This window comes from Poeciliopsis prolifica, unplaced genomic scaffold (genome assembly GCF_027474105.1).
Source record: "Poeciliopsis prolifica strain line A6 unplaced genomic scaffold, Auburn_PproV2 SCAFFOLD057, whole genome shotgun sequence".
Taxonomy (NCBI): domain Eukaryota; kingdom Metazoa; phylum Chordata; class Actinopteri; order Cyprinodontiformes; family Poeciliidae; genus Poeciliopsis; species Poeciliopsis prolifica.
In genome coordinates this window covers 611,300-627,683 of record NW_026562432.1, presented here as the reverse complement: position 1 = coordinate 627,683, position 16,384 = coordinate 611,300, and the positions used below count along the sequence as shown (strand labels likewise).

The following is a 16,384-nucleotide window of genomic DNA, read 5'->3' as shown; positions in this document are numbered from 1 at the left end:
GACTTGGCCTCATTGGATTTTATGTTTACCCTTCACCATCATTCGTCCACCCACTTGTCCTGCTGATCCCAGAACTCACAGTTTAGCAGCTGCAGTCGGTGGGCTCTCCTGCGGAGTTCCGTTTAACGCCACAGGAATGATAAATGGACTTGACAGCTAACCCGGTTTAGAAGGCTTTGTGGCCCTTTTTCGGTCTGCCGGTCACGGTGTATAATGTGTATCATATGAGAAGCAGCCAGCCTCGGAGAGCGTCTTTGATCCTTCACGGGGATTAGGAGACGAGTTGGCTGAGATGGACAGAGTAGCCCCACCAGCCTGTCGGCCCCAGCAGTAAACCGAACCAAAGAGAAAGATGTAGTAGAAAGTCTGTACATTACGGGGCGCAGTGTTTAAATGGACAAAATTGGAATATCCCAATATACATTACAGTATTGAGGAACCTGAGTTGAAAAAGCTCACATCGTCTTGGTAAATTAAAAGTATTAAAAAGTGAAAAAAGCCACTCACTTGGTAAGATAAAGTGGAAAAATACAGTGGTAGGCACAGATAATTAAAACGTTGGTTGCTAAAATGTTAACCCTAAAGCAATAATCATAAATATTAGTTTGTCTAACTCTACAACACTGCACCAGGAATGTATTAACCAGAAGCTAATCCTAAAGTACTAACTTAAATTTAAATTCTGCCAGACTTTGAAAGACTAAAACTCTCAAACAATTTAATTTTAGCTTTATAGTTTACAAGTTCTGTAGTGGCATTAGATATTGTATTTATGTTTATAACTTGTATGGTTTGGGGTTTTTTGTGTTCTTAATGAAGCTTCAGAAAAAAAAAAGAGAACAACATGAATATAATCATCTGTCCACATGAAGAATGAAGAACAGTTGATAACCAAAACGTCAAACTTTATTAAACCGAGAGTTTACAAAACAGTCAAGAAACCGTGCTTTAGAATTTCTCTGGAAAAATTTGCTTAGTTGATACGAAGTGTGCTAAAAAATGTTGAAGTTATCAAAAATGCTAAAGCGCTAAAGGAAAAAATTGCTCTGCTATTAGCACTGGACACACAGGATCATCTTCATATAGTCTGCAATAAGAAAGACATCTTAAACTTTATTCAGTCTGAATGAGTTTGAGATTTTTTTGTAGACGAGAATGGGCAACATTTTCTTATAAGCCAAGAAACCTGTACTTGTAATTGCAGCAAAAAGGTGGTTCTATAACATATTGACAAATGCACACCATGTGTTTCAGATTATAAGTTGTAAAAAAATCGGAACCTTGTATCCTTTCTTACGTCTGCTAACCAAAGCTATGCTAATTTGTCTTGCTCTTTCCCCATAAAATCCCAACAAAATACATCAGGGGTTTACTGCATGAAGTATTTCAACTAATGTGAGTCTGGCACACTTGCTTGTTATAAAATCCCCACTAATAGAACTCATTAGGAACGCAATCTATTTAGTACTTTTCGTGACTGTCGCTCTGTTTGACCCGAGACAAAGATCTGAAACATCACATAAATCTCGATGCGTACTCTGTACCAACAAGGTGCTGCACATCTGTTGTGCATCACAACATTAAAACTAACAATGCCCTTTGTTCTTGTAACAACGCTCACAGAGCTCTTGGCTTGTAGCAAGATATGCTTTCTCAGATACGACTTGTACTTGCGAGTGAACAAGTTCAGTGGACGTTTTCTGACTTCAGAAAAAGAGAAGAGTTGTATCAGGAGACTTTCTGAGAGACAGATCTTCAGTCTGGACTGTCAAGTAGTGATAGAAGTCATTATCTGTGTGTGTATGTGTGTGTGTATGCCTGCCATATATTTGATACACTGCAGCGTCTGCAATGTTTCCTAACACATATTACATTGCAGGGTTTGGCTATAGAATGGTAATGGCTAGGTTTAAGGTAAAAGGAAGGGTTAGGCTGTAGAAATGAGTAGATGTCAACAGAAAGGTCCTGCAAAGACAGAGAAACAGAAGTGTGTGTGTGTATTTGTATGTGTGTGTGTGTGTGTGTGTCAAATGTGTGCACATATCCATGCTGACAGCTACCTGGCTGGAAGTTCTTTCAGGTGTTCATAAAAAAATAAAAGCTTTAGTGACAAAAGAGGCTTCAGCAATAACTTTCTGGTACGACTGCAAGTCAGATTTTTCCTGTCAGCTGTGTGACAGGATGAATTATTTCCTCATCTGTTTGGCAACCTAATCGGCTTCAGAGCAGTGAAAGTGGATGAGATTAACTGTTTCGTAATCAAAAGGGACCGTCTGAGTGCGTGTGCGTACGAACCTGGGGTTGGTGCAGGATCGCTCCCTGAACATGACGCCTCCTCCGCAGGTTCTGGAACAGTCCGACCACTGGGACCAGGCTGACCACTGGCCGTGGACGGCCCTGGGCCCGTGCTCGCCGTATTTCACACACTGACCCCTCCGACACCACTGGAAGAAAAAGCCCGCAGGAACAGAATGGAGAAGAGGACAGAAATAGCTCAAACTTATCGGCGCTCGGGTGTCTCGTCTGGGTTTCGGGAATTGGACAAACGCCCGGCACTACACCTGGACGCCCTGGCCCCTCTTTTTTTTCTTCTTCTTTTTTTTGCAGCAACAGCCAAAACATGCACAACACACATCCATTGTGCATGACTCCCAGCTGATCGAAGCCAAGAGCCACTCTCACACATCACCACCTTTCTACCTGTCAAAATATCAACTTTCTACACTTGAAATAAGGTCCGGCTTAGTGTTTACAATACCCTGAATGCTTTTACATGTGCTTTTTCACATGTTGTTACATTATAACCGCAAACTTCAGCGTACGGTCTGGTGCTCGAGCGGCACATACTTGTACAGTAGATGGGAAGTGATACGGTATGGTAGGGATGCAGCAAGCATGTGCAAACTCTGCCGGACATGAAGAGAGTTTGCCTGGAAGAGCCTCATAACACCAAAATTAAAAAGCAATCTGCTCAAAAACACTACAGAACTGTTGGAGAAGATGTGGAAAGTGATATCTTGAGTAATGTTTTGAAGTTCCAGTCAGACCAGAAGTATTTTCGGAGGAAATTATTCAAGATAGTGATGAACACTTAGTAAAAACATTGCTGATGGCAGCAAAGAAAGTAATACTGAGTGGAAACCCCAACGAGGAGCATATGGACTTCAATAGTGATCGAAATATCTAGGATGGAGAAACTGACACATGGGTTGAAACTTTAAGAATCAAAAGGGGACAGAAAATGGACAAAATAGGACATTAAATAGAAAAATTGTTGATGTAAATGTTGGCACCAAACAAGTTGTTGAATGTGTTGTTTGTCTTCTGTATTATGAATGAATTCAAATCAAGAAAGAATTTACAAAAAAAATAACAATGCACCGATCCACTTTCTTCACTTTCGATACTAATATCTGAGGTTTAATATCGGCCAATTCCGATCTGATACAGAAGAACAGAGCTGAATTGACTCAAGACGCTTCTTTCATTAGAGTGTGAACATCTGACACAAAATAACACAACACTATTTTATTTGTAAGGTAATGGTCTTAAGTTTGACAAACAGATCGAGTTCAAATGCCATTTTTAACAACTTGTTTGTTCTCTTTTTGTCCTCCTTCCAACTGGTAATGATCTGACAGGTTAGAATACTACGTGCAACGTCACTAACTTGCAACCTTAGTGCTGACAAAGTTCTGACAAAAATATTAGAAGCTTCTTGTCAGAAATGTCTAAAAGTGACCCTTCACAAGTGGATGTTGTCGCTCACCATGTCCGGACCACAGGTGGTTCCCTCTGCAGCCGGCATGAACTTGGTCTCACACCGATGTCCCACTCTGTGACACCAAAGAGACTTGCAGATGTCCTGTTGAACAAAAATAGATGGACATTTATTCCTAAATAAGACTTGAAGCTGGCTGCGGTCTTTAATCTTAGATCTGATATTAATATCTGTGTCGGTCCCAATATTGAAAAAAAGTTCTAAATTGGGTCTTGATGACAGACTTATGCCCAGACCATAAGCATGAATCTATTGAGTCTAATTTTATCCTTTGTGCTCTGAATGATGTCAGGCTTTATTAATTAATCAACATTGCATCTAGAATTCCTTTGCACTTTCTGAACCATTTGAAAGAAAGTTTGTTGCAGTTTTTTTTTTTTTTTTACAACCTACTGATTTTGTAAGTTCCATCCGCTTCATTATTTAGTTTTGCAGAGATTGTTCTACTCCCTTAACAGTTTTAACATGTTTGACCGAGATTCATAAGTTATTGGTGTAATTAAGTGTGCTGTATTGGTTCATAATTATCAGATACATTTGTAATTCAGGACATTTACGTCTCTGTTTAAACAAATTAATTCAATGCAGTTTTTCTGTATTGGATTGGTATCAGCCGATATTAAACCTCAGATATAGAAATTGGTATCAGCCGATATTAAACCTCAGATATAGAAATTGGTATCGGAAGTGAAAAAACGTGGATCGGTGCTTCCCTGTTTAATGTCACCTACTTTTATAGTTCCCCAACCAAACCACAAGCACATCAAACCCGCTCAACAGGCTCCCACCACCGACACCTGGCGTCTCCACAAAGACTCTGTGTCAAACCAAATCAATGTACGTTTTTAATGAAGAGCGACTATAATTGCTTGTGTCATCTGACCTGACAAAACAAAGGCAGGGTGAGCGCAGGGGAAGATCCGAGGTCGAAAGACAGGCGATAGTCGCTGGCGGCTCGCCCGGCTGCAACAGAGGAACAATCAAGGAAGGAGCGACGAGACCGAAATAGTCTTGCTTGTTTGATTCTTTGTCCTCACACAGTTCGGGTCGGCTGATATCGAGGAGCTGGGTGACGGCAAAGCCAACATGGGACAGGAAAAGGGGGTGCCCCAAATCCAGTGTTAATAAGGTTCTGCCACCCACCGTCTCGAACGCGTCTAAGAAAGGCCGACGGCGGGAGACAGGGCTACGATCGGGGGACGACATGAACATGCGCTAATCTCCCGATGGACGATTTAGTGGAGTCAACTTCCCAGCAACGCAGCAAGAGGAATGCTTGTTTTCTAATTTGCATGTGAATGCACAACATTCAATGCACTTTGATTGTATAGGCTCATGTCAAAGCGACGATCGTGGGCAAGGGGGGTGGGGGGGACTGCATGAGCGAGCAATGTCTGTAACGTGGACTCAAAGGTGGGAGGTTTCCAGATCATGATAAATAATAGGGCTCCAGTTTGGAGCACTATAGAGCAGCAGAGCAGACAGTTTAAGCTCTTGTATGATCACAGATTGCTGTTTCTCATTACAGCAACCCAGCATGTGTCTTTTTGTCCTCAAGAGTTGGACAAAGAGACACATGAATAGGAAATCAGAATGAAAACAGCACTAATCCACCTCTATAGGTTATTTTCCCTACAGCTCACAGAGGGTCTGCTTTAATTAACCGTGGTTTAAAGCTCAGAGTTGATATCAGGGCTTCCAAAGACTTAAGGCTGTAAATATGACGGATGAAACGTCAGGGGGCCCTGAATGATTATATGGATCGCAGATCTGGATATTGTGGTAAAAATTTAGAGCTAAGGTTCCGAATAAAAGTGCTCATACTTTACCATGACTTTTGCAAATGTTTTTGTTGCAATAAAATTCTGTGATTTTGTGCAGCTACTTTAGAAATATTTGCAGAAAATTGTAAAGATTTTGCTAGTTTTGTCATTTTTCTGCTACTGTAACACGGTAAACGTGACTTTTGGTTACTCGCCAAATCGATCACAGACTATAGCTTGACATCAAGTAAGGCTGAGGCAGTAGATGGAAGAAATACCGACACCTGCAGGTGGGAGTTATCAGTCACTTAAACCAAATATACTTCAACATGCGGAAAATTCACATTGAACTCATAATTACGCATTCGTGCGAAAAACTGCCAGGATCTGTTGAATTTACAGGAAGTGAGGAATCATAAAAAAACTGGAGAGATTGATGGATTTATTTTATTAGCTAGTTTTGTGATGGACCTACAGAAAGTAGTGCATATTTATGAAGTGGAAAGTAAATTCCATTTATAATTAAATATATAGAGCAGGTCTCCAAACCTATCAGTACATAAACCATCTGGGGCAAAGCCTCACCACTTTCTGTATGAAAACGACTATTCGATCAGAGGGGCTGAATACAAACTCAAGACACACTTTTCAGTAGGAATGGACGACATATTGACATTAACATTCTTATTGGCATACACATCATCATTTTTTAAGATGTTGGTCTGCTAAATAAAACTGAGCCGATATTTACAATCAATGTTTGTTTCCATCTTGATGCTGTTTGGGGGTAAAGGATGTGTGTTGGTAATGCGGTTTTTGTTCAATCATGTGACAGTGATTTAACTGCAGAAGAGAAGTAATGTCATTTTTTGTGTCAAACAGGTAGGTAAATATATTTTTATGATATTGGTAAATATCAGTTATTGGCCATAACAGCAATGTTGGGATCGCATATTAGTATCGGCAACAATTGTTCATATTGATTTTTAGTCAAACACGTTGGGAACTTCATGTCACTTTCCTTCAGCCTACAATTTTACATTAAATCCTAATATTTGTTAAATTTTGTGGCTGCAGCAGGACAACCACAAAAAAGTGTGCAAGCAGTGAAAATGACTGTAACTAATTAATTACCTGGTGTTAAGAAAAAGAAGAATGAAGCACTAAGATATTACCTTGACGAAATCAAGGCCGCATAGCTTGGCCTGGGATCCGAACTGCCACTTGCACTGTGTGTCTGCGTTGTACAGCTGGCCGGGAAGCTGCTCGGGATACTTGTACTGACCGATCTGTTTGGGTTCGTCTCCGAGGCAAGATGCCTGGGCTGTTCTGGTGAGCAGATGGCACACGAGCAACGTCAAAAATATGAAGAAAGCAACAGCGGTGATGTTAAACTGAAGTCGTAGAGCACAGGTTATAAAATCCCAGTCCTGAAGGGCCAGTGCCCTGCAACTTTTAGATGTGCCTCTGCTGCACCACACCTGAATAGAATAATTAGGTCATTAAGGCTCTGGAGATCTGATCTACACAAGGAGGAAGTAATTAGTGTTTTCATTCCAGTGTTTTGTACCTGTGGCACTCTAAAAACTGCAGGACAGCGGCTTTTGAGGACTGGAGTTTGACATCGCTGTTGTAGAGCCTACCCAAGAAAGCGGCTGAGGTACTGCCGACTGCAAGTGGACCAGGAGAAAACCCCGTTATTACCAGCCAGAGTGGGAGACATGATGTTGCCCTCCGTCTTACGACAAGGGTTCCCTTCCCCGTCATGGATCATCCCAAAACTACAAACAGAAAAAAATTAAGTTGAGCTCTGACTAGAAGAATACAGTTAAATACATCAACATTCTGACATTTTGTTTTCTACTGTTGCACAGCAAAATTAAATATCAGTTCCCAAGAATTGATATGCCTTTAAAGGACATTTGTTTCTGCAAATATGGCCATTTAAAACTGAATCTCTCAATTCATTTTCCCCAGTGTTGCACTGAGATGCAGCTCGTTTCATGAGCTCAGCAGATGTGGAGTACCAATAACTGTTTGCTAATTCCTGCTGGCTAGTCTGCAGGAACTGAATGGATGGGATCACGGGGGGAGGGCTGGAAGCTTAGAAATTGCAGCTCTGAGGAGGACGAAGCTCCTTCGACCTTGAGGTTGGTACCAAGTACCATTCAGGTACTTGGTGAATGATTGCCACGGGAATCAAACATGCATCCAAGAATTGAGACAACACTGAAGAGGGAATAAGACTAACATGATGTAAAGCTCAAAATAGTTGATTTTACATAATACTGCCCCTTTAAGACATATTTTTAACAGCCTCACAAATGAAGAATGATTTACATCTAAAACAAGAGTTAATTAAATTAATTGTGACATTTTTTTTAAAACATACTTGTGTCCAGACTCGTGAGCGATAGTGAAAGCCAGGCCCAGCCCTGTATCCTCGTTGATGGTGCAGCTCCTGTACTTACTGCACATGCCGCTGATAGGGGCAAAACCTTCCCAGACAAAGAGGGACAAAAAATGATCAAAGGTCAACTGTTGGTATCATCAGGTGATTGAACACCAAATATTTCACTAAATCAAGTCTCCATTGTGAAACATGAGAATTTCTCAACTTTCTCCACGTTGTTTTTTTCGGCACGTTCTGTTGGGACAGGCAGAAACCGTTTGTCAAATATGTACGCCACTGCCTATAGGAAGGGGAATTTTACACAAGCGTGCAGGTGCAGCCTCACAAGTCAGAACCAATTTATTTAGCGTTGTTCTTTAGACTGTGATTGTCGATCAGTAAAGAACCATGGTTGCTTGTTGGATCCGACATCAGCCCATCCGTTTTCTGAATCTCGCTGTATCTTGTTCCACGATGAGAACAATCTGAGCAGGAGTAGAACTGACAGCTTTAAGGGGAAAAAATCCTAGTTGTGGATTTAACTTTCAACAGATACTTGGTATTGGTCCCTTTTATTTTCATCTTTTACTTTTGTCTAGGAACAGTTTCTTCCAAAAATCCAAAACATTAAGCAACATGTAGAGGATTAAACCCAACTTGATGGTTGTGGATCATCCTGTGGAATTCAGAGTAAGAGTGTCCAGATGAATAAATTGTTCCCTGACTAAATTTGCTGCAACTTAGGTTCACAAAGAAGCCTTTCCTACCACCAACTATTTATCTGAGAAAGAAAATTCACCCCTCCGATGACGTTTGAAGAAAAAACAAATATTATTTTGGGATTTTTTACAACCTATGTGCTTGACCATCAAGAAAGACGACTGCAGAGTGAAGCTCAGCAGAGGCGTTGAGAGAGAGAGAGTAAACATACTCGTGTTTTTATGGCGCGTTTCATAAAACGTTGCTAGCAGGAGTAAAATGCTAGCATGATGTTTGTAAAGGACGGACAAACATTTCTGCTTCTGTTGAGGAAAACACATTAAATTTGACACAATCAGTAGTGACAACAAACCAAAATACTAATATTAATTTGTTAATTTTCTGCACTTAAAGCCAGTGAGTTCATTTTTACAAAGTATCAAGAGGGAGTTCAGTAAAGACAGACGCCTGTCCTTAAGTCACTCCAACTGTTTTTGGCGACAAAATAAATGAACATATTTTAGATATTTCATACTGAACATTTCATACCCAGGGTGTCACAGGGCTCGTTCTTCCAGGAGCAAATGTCAACTCCGGTGAGAAGAACAGCATGGTCGTGCCGTTTCCCTCCTTTCCCCACCAGACCCGACTGCCATTGACAGAAGCTGTTGAGGGACTGGTCGGCATGGTGATTTATATTCAAGCCCAGCTGAAAAAGAAGAGTGGGAAGTTGAGAAAAAGAGGGAGCGAGTGCAGCTAAGCTTTTTAGTGGTGTCTAGTGAAACATGGAGGAATTTAAGTTTAAACCAACTTTGGGTCACTTACGGCGTCGTGTTCCAGCAGCAGCAAGCTGACCACCACGATGTTGATGTCAGATCCAATGGTGCCATCTTTAAAAAGACTGGAAACCTACAACAATACTGAGATAGTTAGCAGCAGAAAATCAAACCATTGAGAAGTCCATCACATAAGACTGTAGTCAATGGAAATAGGGAAAAAGTGCAAAGAAAGCACCCAGTAGTGAAAATGTGTGATTCAGACTAATATTGGGCTTTCAAACTTTAACTATGACAAGTATTATTTTTGTAATCTTGATCTTCACCATAAAGCAGTTTGACTTGGACATTTCAGTCTTTTGTCCTATAAGAACATAAGCTGGTACTTAATGATTGCCTGAGGGGGCACATATAAGCTCTGTACACACTAAGATGAGCACTGTATATTTTTGTAAACAATTAAGAAAAATGACAGGTTACAGCGCTACAGAAAATGTTGTAGTAAGCATGCCAGGCCATTAGGTGGCACTGTAAAACTGCTGGAAAATGACGCGAACAGAACAGAGCCATTTTTGTCGTTTGTGAGAGTGAAGCGCATGCGGGATGGACAGAGAAAGACAAAGCTACTGCAATATTGTTTAAAAGAGGCAAGCCTCGCATGGTCACACTGAAACTCAAAACCAGTGTTTTGAAATTTAAACCGGTTTCAAAAATGATCGTTTCTGGTCTCCTGAGACACTCAAGTTTTATGGACACACAGCCAAAACTATACAGAACTTTTGCTGATAAACTTTAAATTATCTACATGTTACAATTGTTTCTTTTTTTTTTTTTCAGCACTTTACATTTTCAATTTGTACCAAAGACCTACCATGTTTGATAACACTTTGGGACAAACAAAGTATTATTGAATTGAATTGAATTGAGGAAACATCAGCTCTCACAGAGTTAGCGCTGTCTGTTTAGTGGCCATTTTCCTTACAGATGCTCCTGCCAGTTAAAGGCCAGGTGCAGGTGGGTTTGTGTGTGTTACTGAACTATTATTATCTCCTCCCATCATTTCACCTCTCCAATACTCACCATATTCATGACTGTGAGGACATAGGTGGTGACGTTCTCCCGGCCGTGTTTTTCCAGCATCTTCCTGTCTGCTACCACCAGGGTCTCCACATTCAGACCTCCCACCCTGTTGGAGTTGATGGGCGATCTCCTCGCCCGCCCGGGCTCCTCCACCTGGGGCGCAGCAAACTCATCCGGCAAGATGAAGAGGTCGCCTTTGGGAGGCTGGGGAGCATCTAAGAAGTAAAAAAGAAACATAAGTAAAAATGAGAGGAATTAAAAGAGGTGCCGATTTATTTTACAAATAAAAATATGAATTCTGTTCAGCCTCCTTTAATATGACACCCCTGAAGAAATTCAGTGTGAGCAGTTTGCATTAGATGTCACTTAATCTGTAAATTTAGATATTGTAAAAAACAGTGAAATGAGTTAGATCATTTCCATTCTGAAAAAAAAAAGATTTCTTTTTGAGCATTTTTTTTTGTAGACATCATAATCCAATTTATTTATGGTTTCTGTTGTGTGTGCTTTGTTTTATTTATTGATTTTAGTTCCATATATAAGGAAAAAGAAAAGCATCTTTCTTACCTAGCAACCAGGAACAATAAATCTAAAAAGTATCATTAGTAGCCTACTTTGTGTCATTCTATTGTGAAAATTCAAACAGAAATTAAACTTTTTGTTGTGAATTTGAAGTAGATGATTCATGCATTAGCTAAAATATCCATATTTCCCCCCCCCAAAGTTATTAAAAGTGATTGTGGGACGTCCAGAGAGGCTCTTCCAGACCCCAGACCACAATAACAGCAATTACACCGACTAAATCGCGCCGGATAATTGACGACAGAAGGAATACAAAGTTCCCTTACATACATTGCTTGCGGCGGCCGCAGAAGTGTTGCCGCTGCAGTTTTCCGTGTTGGTAGTCGTGGTGTGTCTGCGCTTGGTGTTGATGATGGGAGAGGTAGGGGTTCTCAGCACTGCTCGATCTTCGGTGAACAACATGCTCTGCGGAGCGCTTGTAGACTACATGCGGGTGATGACCGTAGGGGGCGCTGTAGTTGTGCCGGTCGGCAAGGTGTTGAGGTAGCGGAGCGATCAAGTACTCCTCGTTAGAGACACGGATCAGGCCTGCCTGGAAAACACACACACACACATTTCACAACTAGTTCAATCTTTAAAGTTTGCACATTTGGCTATAAGCAAACGTATAAACTGATTCTGATACAATCTTATAATCAAAAGCAAAATCTGGTTGGTTGGTTGTAATCAACTGTTTGTTTTCAATAAATCTATAATTGTTATAGACTGCTCAAGAATAGAGCAGGAAAATAAAAAATATCCATCCACACATAATGATCCCTTCTGTCTTTCTGCAAGAACAAAGACTATTCAAAACTGCCAAGTCTTTCAAAAACTTGGACATCCAAGGAAATCTTCCTGCTCCACAATCATATTTTGTAATTCTCAACAAAACTGCAGACAAACCAAGAAATAATGTATCTACAGTCATGCCAAAGTCCAGTTTAAATTGAAGAATCAGCTTTTCTGACCGATATCTCACTGTTTTGACTCACTAGCTGTGTATCCATTGAGAATAAAATTGTGCTAACTGAAATGAAAAATAAATTTTCTTATTTGAAACATGCCAATTTAAGAAAAGCTCCTGTTTTTTGATGAAATGTTTTGAGCTAGGATGAGGTGTTTTCTTGGCCTTATCAAAATTGATGTACTTCGCAAAGCTGCAATGGAAACAGTTTTGTCACAGCATGTCGGCTTGTCGACGGCAGGAACGTGATTATTTGTAGCCACTGGCCTCCTTGGACAATACATAGCCGGCTCCACTATGATTGCATTCAAAAGTGTTGAACCCACCACTCACTACAATTTTCCCAAAACGCTGCATACATAAGTAGCCACAACTTACGTATCAGGAGGTTGACATTCCAACGCCTCAATAAGACGCAGACGTCTTTTCTGATGGCTAATAATGAGCGCTGGCACTGACGCTGAATTATGAATAAATCTTGTGTACATTCAGATGTCATTTCTTATTTAATGGAAATACTACAATTGTGAAATTGTGTTTTTTTTGTCATCAGTAGAACATCGACAGTTTTGTGCACATTTATGACAGAAACACAACCAGTCAAACCTGTCCTCTGAAGAGAATGTCCAGCTGAATCTTAAACATTCCACCTGATCACAGACGTCTACCTAATTCACCTCAACAGACGTACACAATGCAGCGCTGCAGTCGACACACATTCAGACTCTTGGCCATGCACCCACTGACCCATTTGTGAGTGGTGTGTGTGAGTATCATGTCATGGACTGTGTATATGTATGTGTGTGTTTGTGTGAAAGAGCTCTATGCTCCAGTTGAACTGACCCTGTTCCCCTTAGACTAGCAGGTGACAAAATAAACTTGGGCAGGACAAAAGGGAAGCCATGGTGAGGCTCTTGTTGTCAAAACACTGCCTGGGTATATGGCAGACTGCCATCACTCCATCCATCCTTCCATCCATCCAACTCCATCCATCCATCAGATTCCTTAGAAATCTGTTGATTGCACCAATCCTTGATGACACAGTATGAAGATTTTTCATGATGTTACTTGCTAGGTCCATTGGTTGTCGAGTCTTCTGTCCTATCAGTGATTAGCTGTATTCAAGCTCTTTTATGTAAGGAATCTCCAGCTTCAGCCATTAGGTGTGGTCTCAAAGTAAGGGAATGTCATTGGCAAATAAAGATGACTACAGCTTCCTACAACAGCTTACTCCTTACAGAAGAAATCTTATGAACTTGATATAGACCTTTCTTGTCCTTGGTAGACAGGAGATGTTTTGGGACTTAGAGCTCCTCCAAAAATCATCTGACTTTTTCCATGCTAAGTGCTAGTTCTCCAGTGCTTTAGCGTTCTTTTGTTACTCCTGGTTTTATCTCAGGAATCTTTGGAGTAATCTTTGTCAACCTTTTCTTTCCCAGTTTGTGGGTAAAGGTGATCAATGTGTTTAGATTGAATTCCAAAGACTCAGATATAAACTCTGTAACTTTTTCAAGACTGATGGATGTTAGGGACTTTCTCATCTGATTTTTTAAATAAAATGGGGCAGAATGTCTTTCTTTTTACTTATTAAATGGTTTCATGTCAGACAGTAAATAAGCCTGAGTGTGGCTTGTGAAGCTGAACCAAGAAAGAAATTAATTAATCTGTTTTAAATTATTGATTTAAAACAGGGACGAATTATATTGCTACACAGGGCTTGGTTGATTCAGACAGATGTACTTTCTTAATAAATTAAATGGTGTTTTAAAAACTTCTTTTTGAGTTAAAACAACCAATCTTTAGGTCATATTTAAGATAGTTTGAAGAGCCTAAACATTTAAGTGCAATAAATCTAGTGCTGAAACAATTAATCATATGAATCGAATATTGAAATAGTTAACTAAGTAATCAATTAATTGTCAAGTGGATTGCACAGACCATTTGATTAATGAACAAAATACTCAGAGAAGTACTTTAAACAAAACTGTACAAAAAAAATATACATTTTGCATTTAAGATGGAAAAAAAAGGGTCTCCAACAATGTTTTATCCAAAACTCCTAAAGAGGCAGTTTTATCATCACCCTGTTCAAATTCTGTAAAAAAAAAATCCTTTTAAGCACTTTTTGACATCTAATTGTTAACTTGTTAATCAAAAACTAATCAATAAATCAGCCCTAGATTATGCTGCCATTAAATCAAGCAGTGCTGAGGTTTTCATAAGCTATTTTTTAGCAAATAATCAAGCGTTCCCCAAAGAAATGTCATTGTATTTTATTTAAGAAAATGTTGATTTTCTGATATAAAAATAAAATAGATTAATTTGCATTCCTTTTAACGTATTTCGAATATTGCCTAAAAGAATTCTGCAGAATGTGAAATTTCTTTGTCCGATTAATCGTCAGAATAATCGATTACTAAAATAACCTTTAGTCCCGCCCCAACAGTAATCTGCACGGGTGTAAATACTTTTTTTACAGCACTGCATTTCCAGACAATGTAGTCCACAAGGAAACAATGAACTTTTTTTTTCTTCGTCTTCTTCTTCACCCTTAGCAGCGCATTCATTAAGAGATTAACATAAATGAGACTTCTTGCTCTGTTTGCGGCTACGGTGTAATTACATATTCCTTTGGCGCTGCCTCTCATTTCCCATCACCCAAAAGTTTTATTATTGTCCCACCTGAAGCACAACCATCCACCACTAAGAGCCGCATAGCTAACGTGTCTGCCCATCGACCACGTCTCCCCGCTCTCCGTTCCCAGCAGCGAGCAGATGGAAAGCTCTGTGATGATAATGACAGGAAATCAATCCCATCTGCAGCAAACAGTTAGAACGGGGCTTTGTTAAAGTGCGTAAGCATGTGTGTGTCTGGATTAAAAGTCCTTTTGTCAGCATTTGCTTTTGTCTTCCAGTGAATACTGAAGCGAGTGTTTTGTATCGTGGGTATTGAGGTGAGCAGATTCCAGACGCATGCATCCTCCTCCGTTCTGTTTCCCTGCACACCTGCAACCCGGTGGTGTGACTGCTCTTTGGTTAGTCATCACCTGCTTTACTCCGTCCTTTGCCTTACTTCCCGACATGTTTTATCGCTAATCTTCGGATTTGTTTGTTTGGACGCTCGTGTTTAAAATGCAGCGCTATAGTTCGTCGACTCCATAACAGCTCCGGCAAAACACCGAGCGCTCCCTGTCACAGGGCCGCGTGGCAATAAATATTCATCTGATCTGCTCTGAATGAAAGCTCAAAAACTGAAAACAGATTTGTGTATCAGTGATTTTTCTCCTTCGTCTCCTTCGCTTGAGCGGGAGTTCCCCAGCCGTGCCACATGGACGAGTTCAAACCGGGTCCAACTCCCACAGCAGCAAAAGTAATGAAATAATGTCATATTGATCATTGAGCTTTTTAAACAGTTTTTGTTGTTGTTGTTGTTATATATGTAGGTGGATTTTATGATGGACCAACATTTCTTTCCCATCATAGTGAAGTTCTCTCATAACTTTTCCCGAGATCTGGGCCCCGTTTACACAGTTACTCAATATTTTTTGTTTGTTACAGTTTCACTTTTTGAAACCAGGTTTCAAAGTGCTGCTTTTCTTTAACAACAGAGGTGTGAAGTTCTCCACAGGTGTGAAACTGCACCAGTCCAGAACCCACCATAGCAGATAGCAACCAAAACACTGGCTGCTAGCATCAAGCTAACTTAATCTGTTCAGTTTAGCACAACTCCTAATGAGGATCAAACATGCATTACCTGAGAAGTTACTACACTTCTGATGAAGATGGGTTACTGTTTTCTAAATTAGCTTGACGCAGGTGAGGGGCAAGCTATAGGTGAAAAGCATATGAGCAATTCAACGACTTGTTAAAATCACAGCGCCATATAGTGGCCTGGCATGACAACTACACTGGGTTTAAAGTGACTTGGCGTCTAAACGTTGAACCGACAACTTTCTGGGAATTCCTTTGAGACTCTTCAAAAACAATTACATTTGATTCATCACCTGATAAACAGTGACAATAACTCCCACCTACAGGCGGCAATGTTTCTTGTTTCTACTACACTGCTGCCTCAGCCACATTTAGTAGTCTGTGATCTATTGGCGAATAACAAAAAGTCATAACGTCATACAAAAAACATGCAAAATTCCTTGCAAATATTTCTAGTGCACCACAAAGAAATCTGAGTTTGGCTTAAAAAAAATCACACAAAAACTATCACAAAATCATGGAGGGACTGATTAGAAAAACGTGATTCAATTGCTGATTATTGAAATGGCGTCAACTAGGACTAAGCCACATTTTAGAGACTCTTTTTGTTACTTTTCCACCATGACTCAAGATAAGTGGACAGTGTTGCTGGGT

The 16,384-nt window shown here is 40.2% G+C and overlaps 1 protein-coding gene across 2 annotated transcripts in view; it reads right to left on the bottom strand.

Moving 5' to 3' along the window:
• Positions 1-16,384, bottom strand: part of adamts18 (ADAM metallopeptidase with thrombospondin type 1 motif, 18) — a 57,860-nt gene that overhangs the window by 24,850 nt on the left and 16,626 nt on the right. For both annotated transcript variants that reach the window (XM_055060066.1, XM_055060067.1), the window contains exons 4-12: positions 11,344-11,605; positions 10,492-10,706; positions 9,461-9,544; positions 9,185-9,344; positions 7,937-8,042; positions 7,188-7,325; positions 6,720-6,873; positions 3,770-3,865; positions 2,296-2,444 (exon numbers count right to left, since the gene is read on the bottom strand). In XM_055060066.1, coding sequence (XP_054916041.1) covers positions 2,296-2,444; positions 3,770-3,865; positions 6,720-6,873; positions 7,188-7,325; positions 7,937-8,042; positions 9,185-9,344; positions 9,461-9,544; positions 10,492-10,706; positions 11,344-11,605 — 1,364 coding nt within the window. The remainder of the gene's footprint in view (positions 1-2,295; positions 2,445-3,769; positions 3,866-6,719; positions 6,874-7,187; positions 7,326-7,936; positions 8,043-9,184; positions 9,345-9,460; positions 9,545-10,491; positions 10,707-11,343; positions 11,606-16,384) is intronic.